The sequence below is a fragment of the Thunnus thynnus genome, chromosome 20, assembly GCF_963924715.1.
Source record: "Thunnus thynnus chromosome 20, fThuThy2.1, whole genome shotgun sequence".
NCBI classification, from domain to species: Eukaryota; Metazoa; Chordata; class Actinopteri; order Scombriformes; family Scombridae; genus Thunnus; species Thunnus thynnus.
The window spans coordinates 18,937,081-18,956,543 of record NC_089536.1 but is presented as its reverse complement, the minus strand read 5'-3'; the positions used below and the strand labels follow the sequence as shown (position 1 = coordinate 18,956,543).

Here is a 19,463-nt window from a genome sequence, read left to right as displayed (position 1 = left end):
AGTAAGTGACTTGCTGGTAAACTAGCTAGCAGTTAAAGAGCCAAATATTTCCCTCAAGAGTTGGTGGAGGTCAAAACAGAGCAAAAAGGTGGATGAAAACTGGACTTAATATTTGTCAGGTGGACAGAAACATGACTCTAAATGAATGCTAATGTTGCTCTGTATCTGGATGTGTAAATAAGCAACTATTTTCTAACTGGTAAGCCATACATACTTTAAAATGATAGTATGGCAATGCTGCGTTTGCAGCTTGTTGCACTGCCCCCCAGGGCCAAAAAAGTCTATTAGTAGTGTGTTAACAGTATGATAGTCTACACAAATAAAATGTATTTTGGCAATAATCTTATATACATTTCATAGTGATTATTTATTTTGTGACTAATGAGAATATAAACACATATTACTGCACTTGTTGTCATTTTGTCAAATTACATAATGGTTACTGTATTATAATAGCACCTACAACTGTAATGAATGAACCTGTAATGTAATGCATCTGAATTGTTATATACAGTTAAAGTGTGACAATAAAAAAAAAAAAAAAACTCAGACTGAGTGTGTTTTTTGGAATCTGAGCAGCACTTCCACAGTGAAACAAATGACATGCTGTCATCACTTTTAATTATGCTCTGTTTGAGAAGAAAGCAGACACTGACTGATCGGAAAAGAAAGCTGACAGTACAGTACCACTGTTTCCATCTTGTTTCATGTGAGGTGCAAGACAACAATACATGTTGAGACTTGGGTGTTATGTGTGGCTTTTTAATCTCCACTCATCTGAGGTTGCTTGCATCACTTGTTTTGACTATCCAACCTCCTTTTTTTTTCTCTAAAGAGGCCGTCAGGAGTGAAGCTTACAGGGACGTGCAGATATTGAATTGTAAGAGCAGAGCCTTCTACCTTAATCCATTATGACCTAAGGCGCCCTCCTAAAACCTGAGGCTAAGATGGGCTATGAGTGCTGAAAAAACAAACAAACCAAAAAAAAATCATCCCATAATGCATTTCGCCTTTCCCACGTGTATTTCAGCAAATCACGATGCATTTCATCGGTCACATGTCTTGATAACTATGATATCATCTAAAACGCGCTCACGTCACATCCGGCACTAAAGGGAGAAGCACGCAAACATCGCACCCGTTCTTAAAGTGATATAGACGCGATGTGTTAATCAAGCTCATACAGGACGCAGCAGCGTGGAACAGATTTTGTTTAATCCGCATCTACACTATAGCCAGAGCGCTGACAGCTGTGGTTCATACAACCTCTTTCCCACCATAACCTTAGTCTCTGTTCTGCTGTTTGCTAATTACGTATCACAACATGGCCTCATAATGCCACGTTTTTGACCGCCTCCCTCAGAGGGTGACTCTTCAGGGGGAAAAGAAAGCCTAATTAGACCAAGTGTCCATCTGCTGAAGGGAAGAGGTGGAGAGTGCGTTGAAGAAATTAGATAAATGCAGTTTAAAAAAAAAAACCTGACGCCCAAAGACCTTGCGGTGCTATAATTAAACCTGACAATCAGGAATGTTGGAGAGCGACGGGTGAACATGGTATTTTACCTCCTGCTTCATTACTGTCTAATGATCCCCCTAAGGTGTTTTCCCTGACACTAACTATGGCTTATAAAAGGGATCAGTTTCTGCTGGCAGGATAGCATGAGGAGAGGAGCAACTTTAATGGCTAGTGAAGGTGAAGACAGAAAGCAAGAAGGAAGATCACAGGAGAAACCTTGGGCTCTGCAGACCAGACTGATGCTCCATCACCAACCCAGTCTCACATCAAAGTGTATAATAGCTACGTTGGCCCACAGCACAAAACGTATTAGTTTCACAATAACTGCTCTATAATTGTGAGATGTTTTTTTAGCCTGTTCTTTTCTATTCACCTGCATCCATGTCACATGAAGTTTTTGTCTGCAAAAACAAACAAAATGGCTGCCATTCCTTTTATTCTCAGTGGAAAATGCTATATTATAATATAGTTTCTGCATTAAAATGCGTTAAATATAATGCACATTTCTAGCGAGAAATGACGTGCAAGCAAACAACATGCTAGCTATGTGTTTTCAGCGATAGCAGCATCCAATAGAGGCCAATAGAAAAGAACAGGCAAAAAAACCCATAGGCATCTCATAATTTAAGAGCTGTTATTATGAAACTAATACGTTTTGCACTGTGGACCACTGTAGCTATTACACATTTTGATGTGATTTGGGTTGCTACCACACTATAAAACACTGGATACTTCTAGAGTTGTCTCGCCCTGAGGCAAGATAACAGATACTGTGTGTTTTATATGAACCACAATTGCTTCTTCAGGCCATGCAGCTCTCAGATCAAAAAAGTTTTAAGTATATTTGCCCCATTCAGAGCATCTCTCTAACTGCTAAATCAAAGCACTTTACCCCTTTATAATTAATGACACTAACAGCACTTTCACCCCAAATCTGGAGCCGTTTCTTCAAACTCTGGGAGCGTTTACAAGCTTATTTGGCCGAAGCACAACCAAAGCAGGACAGGTGGAAATGGTTCTTCCAAGAGAGGCGCAGTACTGTTTCTAAGAAGTAAAAATGCATCTGGACCGACTGCAGAAAACAATGCAAAAAATGCAACCCAAAAAATGCAAAATTTGAAGGGTACACAAAGACGGATGTTGACATCTGATAGCCAGCAGCTCCTTGTGTTTGAAAAGCCGAGCAAAAGGACAGATGCTCATAGTTCTTCACATGCTTTTCACGGATAAAAACACCACAGAATGTAGATGCGGCCATCATTCTTGGCTAAGTTAAAGGGACTGGAGTCAGATTTATTTAGATTCTCCCTGCTGCCAAAATCTCTAACCTCATAAGACGACAGGTTTCCAAAACTCTGTCCAGTAAACGAGCAAGTTGTGAATCAGTGTCACTTTTGTTTATAAGACCTGGCTTTGCTTGAAATCAGGCAGCCTGAGACTAAATGAAACAAATAGTAAAATGGCTTTAGGTGTCAGGAAACCACAATCCAAGCTTAACTTCATTTTTGAGGAAGTTCAATTTTAGTCTTGTGGATGCTGGCGTTTCCACTTAACTCTGGGACACATGACACTGTCCTACTCTCCCTTTATTCATTGACTGTGGGAAGAAATGAAAGGCTCATTTCCAGTCATGAAGCAACCCCTGTGCCTCTGCTTTCAGCATCTGGTCCTCAATAAGAATAGCACCGAGGCAGGCTGGGCCAAGGCCAGATGAATCAATGTCTGCTGCGATTGTCACATCAGCTGTTGAGGTGTGCTGTGTCCAGACAGGGTAAAGCCTGCCTTTGAGTGACAGCTCCTACAAAAAAAAGAGACAAGATGACAGATGGTATCAAAGCATGCGTTCCCACTGAAACAGAGAGCTGCATCAGGTTTCTAAAATGTTTATGGGCGAGTAATTAATCTTCTTTTTTATTATTTCTCAGACACAATGACTGAGTTTATCAGGGATGAACTGCGATTGTGACGGGCCAGGAACAAGTTGCCTCTGAGAAATGCAGAGACAACATGCATTTGAAATGCATCCGTGTGTGTGTGTGTGTGTGTGTGTGTGTGTGTTGCTCTGGCGATTGCTCAGGCACACACACACACACACACACACACACGTGTACGCGCACACAGATGGCAGAGGAATTTAGGCTTTGATATGCAGATTGGATGCTGGCTTATCATTTCTGCTGGCTGCAACACTGTGTTATCGTTCCTTCAGCACAACATTAGAGATGATAACATTTACCTGAAGGGGGCAGTTGACTGATAATATCGTCAAGACATTTCTGCTCCTGGAAAGTCTGAGCGAGGCCTGCGTAGAATTTGCTGGAACAGTATCACTGCAGATTGGTGCTCATATGCACAGGCATGCACATGACTGCAAAAACACAGACACACACACACACACACACAGATAACCACACAAAGACAAAGAAATATGACCAATTTCTGTCTCCTAGGCAACTACAGTATGAATACTGTGACAGTTTGGAGCGCCAAATGTCCAAAGTTGTCAGAGGTGGCAATAAGACTGTGACACTGACACACACACACACACTGAGATCTCAACTGCAGAGACAGCTGTGCAGAGTGAGGAAGAAGAATGGATGTTGAGTTTCGCAGAAAGTGCAGTGTAAAATAGGAGAAAAGGAAAGGATGTTTGCATCTAACAAACATGTCAAACTTAATGATTATGCTAATCAACAACACTGATTAAAACTGGCACAGTGTGTTAGAATACATTACCGGGGAAAACATCACCGGCTTACTAATATCTAAATTCTACATAAATCATGACGGCTGATTACTGTAGATGGCAGGATGCCAACAGTACATTAACAGATTATTACAGTGGGCTACTTGCTCATGTGCAGCTTTTTCCCCCATCCCCACTAGGCCATAGATTAGTTGCATAAGCTTCTGTTATTGAGTGCACATACTCTAGCATATTTTTCTATAGTACAGAGGGCCATAGGTCTGCTTATTGTCCATTACCATCACAGCCTTAGCTCCATATTAAGAGATTATTATCAGAGAGGGCCAGTTTGCCGGTTTTATTTTAATTACATCTGCTTGGTAAATAGGTTCTCAACCACTTTTACATCAGAACATAAAATTCACTTTACGCAGGAAGCTGGGAGTTATTTTTGTCCTGACAGTGGATTGACAGAGACACATTCCTCATGTACAGAAATGAGGCTTCAGTTTGTAGTCTTTAGGAACATCATTTATTTTGAAGTAAAATGTGCACAATACATTTTTGGGCCTTGACCGTCTGGTTGAGAAAAAGCAAGGACTTATTGGAACCAGACACTGAATAAAACAGTATGCATCACTGCCTTATGAAACTACCTCGTCCAGTATTGATCATTTCTTTTGTGCTACATTCTACCAAAAGTGAAGAGAATAACGATTAGCAGATTAAAACATAAAATAACATACATATTTCCTGGTCTATATATCTTTGCATGATTTGCAGCTCAAAAACTCCTTATTTTACTTATATTGGCTCTTCATGCAGCCTTTGACCATGTTTAATTTTATCATCATTCAGATGGTGCTGTGCAAGTGCATATTCAGATCTCAGTAACAAATTGACCAGATATGAAATCAGGTATACAGTAGTTGCTTGGTATGCAGCATTAGTAAAATTAGTGATAGTATATTCATGAATCTCTGGGACATCAGGGTGGCTTTTACCTTTTTTTATTTCATCAGTTTCCCTTTATCTCTCTCTCTCTCTCTCTATGTGCTAAGAACAGAAAGGCTATCATATATAGGGGGAGAACACACACACACACACACACACACTGCTCCACTCTGTATGATCCTGGTGCACCAATGGCCTGCAGTGTGTCACAGTCTCTGCAGGGAAGACAGTAAGGGGGTCAGATTACTAAGCCTGAGGGCTCCATTTGATCGTACGTATCACTCCGCTGCATACTGAAAAGTATGTTCAGCTACTGCAAATTTCATCTACAGTACATGTGATAACTGGTGTGTGTGAGTGTGTGTGTGTGTGTGTGTGTGTGTGTGTGTGTGTGTGTGTGTGTGTGTGTGTGTGTGCTGCAAAGTGTGTGTGTGTGCTGTAAAGTGTATGTCTTTTAAAGTGAGCATGACCTCCAACAATATTGCTATAAACATTTTAAATTGTGCTTCAGCATGAACTCCATTGTGCAGAATAATAACCCTGGTGAAACAATCACAAAATAGAGGAAACAGTCAAAACATTAAAGGCCCCATGAAACGGCATCTATAACTTTTGTACTGTGACGCATCTCCCAGTGAAACGGAATATCTGAGCAGTGCACAGTTACAAGAGGGATTTCAATCAAATCCTTTGCACTTGATTGGACTGCTAAAAAGAGGGCGGGGCTTAGCGCAACACACAGCTGCAGAGAGAAACAGCTACAGAGGAATGTTGGCTACATACTTCAAATTTGTTTTAACAAAAACAATAATTTAGCTACTAATAACAGCAAAGGATAACAAAGCTAACACTAATGTTAATGACATGTGGGTTAAAACCACTGATGCTAAAGTCACTTTAAATGGGAGGAAATTCTGAAGCTCAAGGTAACTTACAAATTGTTTTATGGTGTGAGCTATTGGTTATTCATACTGTATCTCATACTGCAGTTAACACATTTTGCAACAACATCTAACCAGCACAAATTCTACACACATTCTTCCACAGCTGCAGCTGGGGCACGTGCACTCTCAACTTGAATATGCACGACGCCTCTGATTGTGCATACAGAAATTATTGTGATTGTATAATTTGAGGGTGTACAAAAACTGCTTATATCAGATATAACCTTTTACTTCAGTTGAAAGCATGTAATGCATGCAAATACATTCACTGTGGATTTCACTGATGTGATGTATATTGTATGCCGCAAGCATGTATAGGGCTTAATTACTGTATGTACTGTATAAATCCAATTAGTCTTGAGATAGTGTTTACGTAAATGCTTTAGGTTCAATTCAGCTGCTGATTTCAAGTGTTTGTGGAATACCATTTACAGATGTGCGGGCCAGCAGTTTGAGGGTTAACATGGACCCCCCAAACCCACCCCCCCCCCCCTCAGCTCTGCCGTTGCCACTCCACTGCTGTGAATTTCCTCTATTTCTAAACAGAGCTGCACTCATCATCTGTGCTCTGAATGACTTGTCCTGAGGCGGTTCATCCCTTTATTTCCTGACTCAAAGTCAAAGCACAGGCACAGAAGACCTTGTGAATACAATATCACACAGTAAACAAGCGCACATGCCGACAAACAAACAACCAAACGGACAAAACACATATATATTAAAACAAAAAGGCGGCCAAAAACCTAGAGGGAGAGAAATGTTAGTCCACAGAGAAGTTACTTTGTTTGACATCCCTTTATTCGGGAACATACAAGAACAATCGCTGAATTGTCCTGTTTTTCATCTGTCTCTCGGCGCTGCGTTTGAGGACAAATCTGGGCAGCTTTGAGTGAGGATAATAGGGGTTTTTTTTGTTGAGACATGCCCTCTATGTCTTCAGACAAACTCCCTCAATATTATTCTTTCACCTCCCACAGCTGATGCAGCTTGATGATACAACACCAGCTCTTATACACAGCCAATTTCCCACTAATATTTCACATTTCCTCCAGGCTGTTATTTGTGCTGCTGTCAATATGTTACTGACACAAACAAGGTGACATTATGTGGCTCCCGCCTCTTGTCTCCCAGAACTGTCAATCAAAAATTACTCACGGACCCGACTCAGCGCAGATATAGATCGCTCGCTCAGTGAGGGGAGGGGCGGGCAGCAGAAAGAGCAGATATCTCTTCTAGGAATACTCGGATTGATTTGTGTGTGACTGAACCAACAGCTGGCTGATTGACAAGCGATACAATTAAGTGGAAGCAAGAAGGAACGGAAGACCATACATTATATCAATCATCAGTCCTTCCCCTGCCTCCCTTTGTCGATCATCTGCGCTCATCTAATGGGATTTGTGTGCTCGGAGACTAATTTCACTGTAAATATTCATGTCTTCATATTCATATCATGTCTCCCCAGTTTACATCAGCACAAAGTCATAATGACAGAAAGACAAAGAGATGGAGGGAAAAGCAGAAAATAAAAGACTGTTTGTTCTGTTCTGTTTGTTGTCAGTATTTTCTACGCAGGCATTCAGGTTCAAAATAGTGCAAAACACAACTTCACAGCTGGGATTCAAACACACCTTTCGGCGCAGGTCTATTTCTGTACGCATTGGTACTTGAAACAAAGGTCTCTAGTGGTCCTTAAGGTATTACATGCATACTGCACTAAAAGGTACATGGACATTTCTGACAGCAGAAGGCACATTATATGTATTAGTATTATTTGTACTTGAAGATAAGCTTTTGATGGTCCAAAATGTTTTGTTGCTGTTATGGTCCTCCCAAAGGGACTGTACCTTTTCAAAATCTACTCTTTTTTCCCCCCACAGCACTACAGAGTGCCACCATGAGCTACTAGTCCACTCTCGAGCTGAAGTCATTCTCTCATAGCTGCTGGTCAGAGTGGTCATAACTGGTGACCCTTTTGGCTACAAGTTAGCCAATGTGAATTAAGACTGGGCAGGACTTGCAGTAGTATGGTCAGTCAGTGAGCCAAAATAAAAAGGTAGAAGATGTGAGCAGAAAATATATGAAATGTGTGTGAGCATATTTATGTATAACTGTACAAAAATCCAGATGAGAGAGGAGCAGATGTGATAAAAACGTTCATCTACATGCCCTTTAGTTATCACCGAAGCTGCATCCAACTCGAACAATAAGTGTCAGGAGCAGTGGAGAGTCTTTGTTGGACTTATTTTGCCCTCAGTTTCACCTGTCAGGTCACATAGAGCTTGCCCTAACCCTGTGATTAGCGGAGGTTATTTGAGGCATAAGCAGCCTGACAGGAAGAGTTGGAAACACGACTCACATCCTCAGCATGTTTTAGGAGAGAAAAATTATCTTTGATTCAGGGTGAACAATGTGTAATATCATTATTTTAATTTAAAAAAACACTAAGACTGAACATCTAAAAGCTAAGGCAACAAAGGACAATGTTCCTGATACAAGAATTGAGTCTTTTTAAGACAATGTTTCAGTCTTTTATGCTTATTTTATTATATCTTGTGTATAGAGCACTGAGCACTGTTGAAACTAAAAAAATAATATAATTTTTAGCGTTAGTGTAAAATAGAAATGTAAGCCACATTTCTATTCCTTTAATTAGGCTTGTGTAAGTACCAAGATCAATTTCATCGTACTGTGTTATTTGCAAGGTTAATATAAATGTATGTGAATAAATAGCCTTTATGTAATTATTTTTGTTAAAGAAGCCCACACTTCACTGTGTCAGCCGCTTTTCTGAAATCAACTTACACCCTCATAACTCAGAGTCATTTATTTTTGGATGAACTATTATTTCAGCCAACCACTTGATTTAGATGCAGATTTGTAGCTACATGAAAAACAATAGCTGAGCCTACAAGCTGCAGAATCAGCAACATGGGACCAAACTATTCAGAAAACTGGGACTATTTTGTTCCTCTTCTACCCAAGCATCTATGTGCATTTTTGCCATTTGCAAAGCATTTGTTTATTGGAACAAAAGCAGATTTCGTGGAAATATCGCAATTCAGGGTTATTTCAGTTCTGGCCCCAAGCATAACAGGATGCAGAGGATGACGAAGATGATAATTGAGCTTAGTCATCAAACTGAGCGTCATTCAGGTTACAATGCAGATGTTTTGTGACAGGGACTACAGCTGTGATGTTTTCTCTGCTTAAGCAACACAGGGGTTGGTCACTGGAATATTTGGCGCTATCCCATAAAGCCTATCTGATCTCACCAAGCCTGTAGTCGTAAATATTGCACAACACGCCTTGAGTGAGATTACATTAGTTAAGACTGGTGTATTCTATGTCTGGAAAACTGTACCGCAGACAGCAAATCAACAAGCTGATTCATCGATGTTACATCATACTAGACAGCAGCTGTAAGCCATTTTGTGTCACCTCAATACAGTAAAAGCTTGTACACAGCAAAACCATGCTAAGTTCTGTTTCATCCCACCTAAAGAGGACCCTTTCCACCACAAAACAGAGACACTGACCGTCATTCTCTGCCTCTCTGAGAAGAAATTAAAACAAAGAAGAGAGAATACCTAAAGGATCAATACAGCAAGCCTTTTAATGGATTCCCACATCTGTGCTGTTCAGTATAGAGTGTGCGAAAAAGAGAGAAAAACAAACAGCATACAGAGTTGCAGAGATGGAGGCAGAATGACGGGGAATACTAAGAATGAGAGGCAGACGGGGGGTCCGATAAACAGATAGAGCAGAGCAGAGAGAGCGCAGGTTTCCACAGATATGGATGGTTGGAGGGTCGATCGTTACCCAGACACTGCATGCATGCCTGCCTGCCTGCCTTCCTTCGCTGCCTGATTGCCTGGCACACATTTGCATTAGAGTTGAGAGGAGCTGAGCAAGAAGAGCACAGCCGGAGAAGTCTTTGATCTCTCAGCCTCTGTCTCTTTGATGCACCATGTGGAAACACACCAGCAGATTTGGGAGCAGCGGACGAGGAGATGATGTTGGGCGTTAAGAGGATGTGCGCGTGTGGATGCCGGCGTGTGTGCATGTGTGATCTCCGCGAGGGAAGTGATGTATATAGCGGGAATGACTGCGCAAATCTGTCGAGACCTTGATTGCAGTCCAAATGAGCACACACATGCCAGCATGGGTTGCCCTATTTTGTTAAAGTCAAGTGCATTCAAGCAGGAGGGAGAGAAAAGGGAAAAAAAAAAAACCTTTGCTCTCGCCGTTTCTCAGGATTATCAAACATCACGGCGGCTCTGAAAACTACAACTGTCAAGCAACAGATTTACATCCAACCCCATCACCCTGTGCTTTTCTCGGAAAATGTCATTTCGCATATTCATCTGGGTTCAAATTCGAGGCAATGCAGCGAGATAATCTGTGGATTTTGACTCTGTGCGTGTATTGACAACACTCTTCGCCCGCGTCTCCTCCCCTGTCTCTCTTCCTCAGCCTGTATCTTCTCCAGTCCTTGCCCCCTCACCTCTCCTCCCTCCTCTCTTGCACTCTCCCATCCGTTCCCTCCTCTCACCTCATTCTCATCTCTCCTCTTCTCCGGCCTGTCAGGATGATTTCAGGCTTGTTGCGTCTGGCCTGACTTAGTGTGGTACGATTGAAGCAGTAATTACAACAGTCTCTGAATAGCTTTTCCTCCCACGGAAAACCTCACTACCTATCATCCACAGGCTTAACCCCGCTCTCCATGCTGACATGCAGGGGCCAGACAACAGCCTGTGTAGAAAACCATTAACCCACAATTAAATTACAATCACCATAACAAAGGATGGGTGACATTTAAATCCACCAATCGAGGAGGGATTAGGAGCGAAGAGCACTTCTCTTGGGAATGTGTTATCATCTAAATATGACAATGTGGATAAAGGAAATGTGAATTAATCAAACATTTCACACTATCTACCAGTGGGGCAGTTTTACCATTGGGTAGACTTATCTTCTCTAATAGTTAAGCCAAGGTGTATTACATGGTGTGCAGAGGTAAGCTTAGGTGCTCACCTCTTTCTGTGAGACATTAATGATATGCTGCGCACTGGTTGGATGTTCTCATATCATAACTGGAATAAGCTTCAGAAGAAGATGAGGCAAGGAACAGAGGTTTTGTGGTAGATTCACAAAGCTCCCAGTAATGTCTGGCATCATCATAGAAAACTGGCTAAGGAAAAATAAAGACAAAACATGTGGCCACCCAGGCGAGCAACAACCCGACAGGCTGCTGCTTTTAGTTATGGCTGGGCACATGCCAAAAAGTATTGTTAAATTATGGCATAAACTCATCTAATAACTTGTCCATCATATTGGATAGCAAGATAACATGAACTCAAATTGAACTTTTGGTCTTTTTCAGCTACCTTTTCATTTATTTCAGAGACCAATATGGAAGAAATCCAACTCATTAATAGCTAGCCATGCTAGCGGTTCTGTGAGGCACAGTGGTGCTTTGAGCTAAGCGCTACCGTAAGCATGCTAACATGCTCATGATGACACTCCTAACATACTAATGTTTAGCAGGTATAATGCTGTAGTTACCATGTTCACCATCTTAGTTTGGTGTGCTAGCCTGCTAACAAATTAGCACTTAATACAAAATATTGCTGCGGCTGATGGGAATGTTCAGTTTTGCAGGTATTTGGTCATGAACAAAAATATTGGACAAATTAAAAGTTTAACGTGATAATGGCACCAGATGAAAAGTCAAAGCATCATCAAATGAATGTGTGCACCAGATTTCATGGCAATTCACCCAATAGTTGTTGAGATATTTTAGTCTGAACTAAAGTGGTGGACCAACAATTAACAATAAATGATACCTATAAGAAAATATCTGCAACAATACATGCAAACACAACGCTGTATAATCAGGAGTTAGCTGCTTTTAGCAAGCACACACATCATGTGTTGATAACAAGAAAGTGACATTTAGCTGACTAGATGATATGACTTTACCAGAGCACAGAAAATCGATCAGATGAATCAGTCATACAATGACACAGCCAGTGTTGCCTGATGGCTGAGGACCTCCAACATGGCCACTAAAGGATGATATGAGTCACCTGAAAGCCCTATCAGGTGAAATGCCTGCACAACATTTGGCTCTGACACAGCAGAATGATGACGGCCTTCAATCGAATATCAAGGTTGTGCTGAAATGAAAGCAATTTGATACAGCCAGAGAGGAGAATGAGGAAATGAGATTGATGTTGTGAGGAGAATGAGTAGGTGGTGAGATGCGAAAAGGAAGTCAGTCGAGGTAGAAAGTTGCAGAGTTGGTGTTTTTTGCTGAAATGGCACTCAAGCTTTAACACGATACAGAAGAGATTGCTTTTTCATAAAGAGAGTGGACCCAACAAAGTGCACCCTGCCTAGTGGAGCGGGAGAGATGAGAGGGCAGTTTGACCAGAGGAACAATGTGGCCAGTGGCAACTTTTTCTTACATAAAATGCGTTTCTGCTAGAAAAGCAAATGAACGTACTTCATGGGTTTGAACAGAGCCTGGCCGTAGTTCTGGAAGGTCATGATGAGCTTGAGCTGGGTGCCTCCAGACTTCATTGCTGTTGGAATAAAACAGACAACACCGCTATTAACGATCAATTCATTGAAAGCAGCTTCACATATTTTTGAAGAAATGAGCTGTAGTAATGGAGGCTCACAGTTATTTTGCTCTGGCATACACTGACCCATTGGAGTTTAAGTTATACAAAAATGTGGCTAATATCACCGGCTAGATATTAGCTAGCTAATGATATTCGCTAGTTTGCTTAGCCGAAATTTTCAAATTCAGACTAGCCAAACATTTTTGGTAATCTGGTAACTAGGCTGCTGACCATGCAACAACATGAACCTATGCCATAACTGAATAAAATATGTCAGTCTTCAATTTTTTGCCACCAGTGTTCAGTTTTTGCCCATTCAAGTTTGCAACTTAGCTAATGTTAATTGTACTAGTAGCTCTGTCCACCACTTAGCTTTTTTTACCTGCATATGTAGCTCTTTTCTGAGAAAAGAAAATCTGTCTAAAATCTGTAATAAATTTCGAAAGATGATAAACTAATTAGGACTGCAAGTGAGCCTAACAACTATAATTTTTTTTTAAAGTAGAAAACAGTGACAACATTTCTAGCCCATAGAGATGTTCAATTTTTCATCCAACCAGCAGTCCAAGACATAAATTTACAATGATATTAAACAGTGAAAACCTGCATATTCTCACATTGGAAAAGGTGGAAGCAATGAATATTTGATGTTTCTGCCTAATAAAAGACATAAATGATCAATTGTTAATGTGGCTCAGTCTATTTCTTGAAAATGCCAACTTGAGCTATAGAATCCAAGCATATAGTTTATTGATGCACGCTTCAATAAAGCTCCATATCCATGTTCTTTGTTTAAACTGTTTACTGAAAAAGTTTCCTCTTCAAGACAACAAAATTAAACATGGTAGCAAAACACAAAAAACACATTAAGCATGACAAGCAAGGTCAAAGACCAGCGTGTCCACCAGTCTCTATAGATTCATCTAAATCAATTAACAAACACAGACTTATTCGACATATTAACCAACCAGAAGCGAGGGTTGACTAGGTCGATATCAGCCCTTATTAAGTATTCTACAATTAAGCTATAGAGCTACTTATCATTATCAAATGCCAGATATCAGTTATTTACTGTGGATCAGCTTATCAATTAAGCGGCTGATCATTTTGATAAGACGGATAACATTAGTTAGTGATTGTTCAGTGTCAGCAGAGTATAAGAAAACACGTGAAGCTCAGAGATAAGAGACAAACCAAAAGTCCGTAAACACATGATGAAATCGGACTGTATTCCCTTTATATAATGTAATACTCACTGTCATTGATTTGATTAACATTTTAGAGATGTGTCATAGTACACCTGAAGCCTGAAACATGACTTTCCTCTGCCACGTTGGTGAAGAGGACTGTTGTGTATGAAAGCCTGTGTATGCGCACAGATGTGTGTTTGTGTTTATGTGTGCGCTCTGAAAAGACTGAGTGCTGATGTCACAGTGTTTTGTTTGATGGGAAGGGAGAGTGAGGGGGTGAAGGACAGCCAGTGCTCGGCCAACGCTCTCTGTTCCTCCGCTGTTTACTCTCTCTGTGTATTCTCTGGAGGGTCTATCTCTCTCTCGCGCTGTCTCTTTGTGTTTCTATTCATCCATCTATCCTTGATGTTTTCTCCCTTTTTGAACATGATAATGCATTCTAAAGGCACTCATGGGACTGGGCTCAGCGCTGGAGTGAAGGACTACAAGGCTAAAACACACTGAAATCCACAAAGAGAGCACAGCAGCCACCGTGCCTGTTATTTCTCGTCTGATCGATTGGAAACTGTGTTTTGGTGGCCTTTTGCCAAAGAACAACCTTCTTAATCAATGCTCTCATTTATTTTTACATATGAGAATCATGAGGACAAGCACAATGTTTACAGAGAAAAGAATTACAAGTGAAAAGATCAATGTTCGTTTGACCTCATCTGCTGCTGCGTGAAGTTGTGTGTGCTCATGTGATGTTAGGAGACATTTTAAATAAAAGCAAATCTAACTGTAATTGTTACAAACTCAGACTCTGTTTACCAAGAGTGAAAATAAACCTCCTCACAGTAAGCAGGCCATATTTCATGTTACAAAAATGTTTACCTCTTTCTCTTTTAGGGCTGCTATAGAATAATAAGTTATGGATTTTTACTGTCATCTGCTGTTTCACGCTATATTTCCATTAATGAATGTGGCTCATAAGAGGTTATAGAGTATAATACATCCCATCACTCCTATCCTTAAGTTAAGATAATAACGAACTTCTGCTGGATTCTATTGGTATTCTGCCCCAGGCCTGTGTTAAGGCTCTATAATTACTGAGCCACCATGTATTTAGCTGGCTAGAGACGCTGAGAACTGCTTCCTCTATCCACCCAGGCTGAGAGGCAGAAAGCAAAAGGAAGAAAATCAGAGAAAATTAGAGAACATCTTTAATAGAAAGAAGGAAAAGTAGGAAAGAAATACTTCCTCTGATGACCAAGCAGGAATGCTTGTTTTCATAAACAGTTAATCTGACTCCCAGTTAAATATTTAATCTTTGCTATAGGCCAGTTAAAGTTTTGTCATTGGCAGATAAACTTGAAATCTGCAATCCTTTTTTACAGCGAGTGCAAGATGGGCGACCTTGAGTCGACAAGCACTCTTGGAATTTGGGAGCCGGTCTGAGCCAAAAAGGAAGACAATCCCCCCCTAAATAGGAAAAAAAAAAAACAGAAATAGATTCCATGTAACGGCCCCAGTGTGGATTATCGCCTCTGTCAGGTATCTACTTTCACTTGCAGCCAAGGCTTTATGGCTTTCTGCAGAAAGCTACATTTACCGTGTGCTTGTCAGTCAAATAAAAGCCACAGCATTTGATTTGAATCAAACCGCCATGTAGCTGTTTGATTTGCATCTCGAGACCAGGTGTTCTCTCGGGCTTGATATATTCAGCTGTGACGCTTTGAGAGGAATACACGAGAGAAGACTGTGGTGTTTTATTATTCCTAAAGCCTCGTAAAGCAGGGGTGTGCAGGCCGATCAGATTGAGCGCTGTTGTACGATAGCCTGCAGCTGACTTTCATCTTCATGCATGCTTGCGTGTGTGTTTGAGTGTGTGTTCATATCAGCAGCGCCTGTGGCAGCGAGGAGCACATTTTAACCATCACTAAGCAGCCCCTCCTCCCTCTCCTAACCTGTAGACACAGTTACTGTACGTCAGAGGCACACATTCCTTTTTGGCTGACTGTAAAACAACTTGTTTCTCGTGTAGAAGACCCTTTAAACTGATCTTTGACCTCTCTCTCTGCATGGCACACTACAGAGGCACAGTCCTAAAGAGCACATCTAATATCTGTGTCTTTGATCAACACACTGGACTCCCTAGAAGCTTGTTTAATGTGGGTTGCAAACTATGACGTCCAGTTTGTGTGACACAGCGAGCAATACGAGCACAAACATAATTATCTTTGTACCTAAACGCACCGCAAAAATATATCCCACGATGATTTGTGTCAGATTTTAAAAGTGCAAACTCTATTCTGTTTCTTCAGAGTGTCATTTTGGATAATTTTGATTTTTTTTAATTTAGTGTCAGCCATGCAGGCAAGCCCACCTGCATGGCTGACACTATGACTCACCAACGCTAGTGATCCTCTGGGTGACCAGGTCCTTCAGGAGAGCATCGATGACCGGGTTGTGTCTGGAGTACAGCTCGTACCGATTAATCCCAATGTGGAAGCGGAGCCAGTTGGGGTAGGAGTCAGCCGTCAGCTCCCCAGTTGGGCTGAACTCATCCATGTTGCCTTCCCCATTCCTGCGTGAGAAGAGGGAGGAGGGGAGGGGAGGAAAGAAAGGAGAAAGAGGATTGTCAGGTTTTTTTTATGTAAAGAGTGACAGGTGTTGTGCAACAGCCCATGAGCACAGATGCAGAATTAGACTAATGTGATTGCACAGAACTCAACTATAAGCCCTTTGATGTTTAGACATATTATAATGAATGTTTATTCATTCTTGCACTTGAGTTGATTATGATTCAGACTTTATGACCAAAAACAGTTTACCATTCCTGATCTGCTGCTTTGGGGTCAAATCTGATGTCCGTGTTGACGTTGAACAGCGTGTCCTCGTCTGTCAGAGGTGGAGGGGATCTTTTATATAAGGGATGGTCATAGAGAGCCGACAACCTTGAACTCCTAGCCGGCATGTTCTTGGTCACCGCGGCGTCCTGGATGAACTGTCTCTTCCTGTCACCACGTTGCCCGTAGTGATCGAGCCTCCTGAGAGCCTGTGTTTTGTCGCCTGTGACCGGGACCCTTTCCAGGGAGTGGGAGGAAACATTCGAGCTGGGCTCGTTGCTGAAGTCCTGAAGGATCCGCAGGGTGTGCTTGTTAGGCCAACTCTGTTTCCCCCAGCTCTGGGGCTCCTCGCTCGGCGTGTGAGAGCAGGAGCAGCCGCTGTTGCTGTGCCTCTCCAGCTTTGGTAACAAGTCTATCATTATGTGCATCGAGCATGCAATGAGGAACACCATGAGAATCAAAACCCGGAATTTACGCAGGAGGATCATCTTCATGGTCTCCCTTTTGAGCAGATGTGAGTATTTACTGCAAATGATCAGCACGCAGATGAACAAGCTGACTACATCGCTGATGATGTTTATTAGACTGGACGCCAATCTAATGAAATATACATTAAACACGTAGGACCCATCTTCACTTGCCGTCTTGAGTAAAGGATTCAGTGTTCAGCCTTTGTATTTTCAACATCAGAGTCCTGCTTTTATTTGCGTGGATGTCCAGATTTCAGAAGCGCAAAATCATCCGCAAGCGTCCAGGTAAAACAGGTCGAGTCGGTTCAGACCAGCGGTCGATTTGCGCAAGCCACATCCTTTTCACACTGCTGCTGTCCCCTCTCCTGTCGACCACTAAATGTTTTAGAAGGATTACAGAGTCGCAGACAAGTGAGTAGGATCCAAACGCAGCTGTGATACGCGGGAGAAACGATCCGTTAAACGTGCGTGTCCAAGAGGTCCGAAGGCGCGCATCGGTCTCACCGTCGAACCTCAATCCGATACGGGGAGAGCAGCCATGGATCAGCTGGGACGTCGGCCCCGGGAGAAAAAATGTACGGGGAGTGAAGCTCTTCACATTTAAATGTTTTCAAGGGAAAGTCCCCGAAAAGTAGTCGACGTGCACTCATCCACTTCAGCGATCCAAGATGCGTAATTCTGTCACATCGAGTCCGGACTAATCACCCGAGGCGAGCCAACGGAACAATTCGCCACAGGTAACAGGAGACAGAAATCCCCCCCGGAGGGCCAGGCAACCTCTAGGACTACAGCGGGATAGGAGAATGTACCTCTTGTAGCATGTGTGAATCTGGGTGGGTGTGTTAAATATGATGATGAAGCCAAGGCTAGATCCAGCCTTTGCGCAGCGTCACTGTGCGCAGATTGGCTGAGGAGAGAGAGAGAGAGTGAGAGAGAGAGAGAGAGAGAGAGAGAGAGAGAGAGAGAGACCGACCGACCATGTGAAGCGTATAACTGCTTGTCTGTATTCCTCTTGGAATAAATCCTCCCTGCACATCCCGACTGTGCAAGAAGAGGGCGTCTTTCCACTGGCCAATATTCAGTCTGACTCACACGCAGCAGTTTTTCTTTTTTTTTCTTTCTTTCTTTTTTTTTTTTTGTCTGAAATTCATCTGCTGGAATCCCTCTGAAATGTCTCCTCCGAGACGGCAGTCAATCCATCGATGATACATTAGACAGGCCTATTAGACCGCTCATCAGTCTGAGGATCCAGTTCCATCCTGCACTGCTGCCACTCAGCAGCAATCACATCTTCAATAATGTTTAAAGGCCGCATGAAATGAAAACGACAAAGCACCTTTCAGCACTGCACTTTCTTAGAGGCCAGGAAAAGAGAAAATTATGCAGTATAGAGGAATAAACTGACTCCACACTTTCCTCCTTCTTTGACCCTTCACCTATATACCACATGAAGCACGTATACCACATAAATTACCATGAAAGCCAAATACAATGTCCAATATCCAGTAAGTGCACTAATGTTTCTTTTTTACGGCTAATTGGCGCAGCATCATGGCTGCATCCATGCTTCCTTCGCGGCTGTAAATAGGCAGGAGAGGCAGGGCAATAAACTGCCTGCATTTCATAGTATGGCATATATGCATGAGTAAGTGATCATGCTGTCTGTGATTACCTCCCTAGATTAGTTTATAATTAAAAGAGCCCAAAGAGAGAGACGGAGTGAGATTGTTGTACGAACATGTTGGCTGAAGGAATAGATTCATAAGAAAGAAAAGTGGAGATGGCTTAAGATAGGCTCTATGGGGGGATTTACCCAGTGGAACAAAACATTAGTTGTGAATGTTAATGAAGCTGATATAGAGGTAAAATTAAAACAGCAGCAGGGAGATCACTGCTAATCTGAAGCTCTAAATTGTGTGTGTGTGTGTGTGTGTGTGTGTGTGTGTTACAGTGAGCGGCAGTGATTGCTTTATTCCAGAAAGTAGCGTCAAGTGTCAAGCGACTAACAATGGATCCAGCAAACCGTCTGCACAGCATTGTCTATTGTGTTAGACAGAGGAAAGATTGTTGTATTTGCAATAAAGGAAGTACTCCCCATTTCCCCTAAATTACACTGTAATGGAGGGTTTACATCCGTGAGGTACACTCACCATTGACGTTTTAGGGCGCTTTAACAGTGACTAATTCCTAACAAAGCAAAAGGTCTATCAGATTGGCCTCCTCTGGTGTTTGATGTCAGTGAT

At 41.9% G+C, this 19,463-nt stretch overlaps 1 protein-coding gene across 1 annotated transcript in view; it reads right to left on the bottom strand.

Moving 5' to 3' along the window:
• Nucleotides 1–18,722, bottom strand: part of fam20cb (FAM20C golgi associated secretory pathway kinase b) — a 51,880-nt gene extending 33,158 nt beyond the window's left edge. Inside the window, exons 1-3 of the mRNA XM_067576124.1 lie at nt 16,736–18,722; nt 16,313–16,488; nt 12,612–12,690 (exon numbers count right to left, since the gene is read on the bottom strand). Coding sequence (XP_067432225.1) covers nt 12,612–12,690; nt 16,313–16,488; nt 16,736–17,244 — 764 coding nt within the window. The 5' untranslated portion in view covers nt 17,245–18,722. The remainder of the gene's footprint in view (nt 1–12,611; nt 12,691–16,312; nt 16,489–16,735) is intronic.
• Nucleotides 18,723–19,463: the final 741 nt, after the last annotated feature.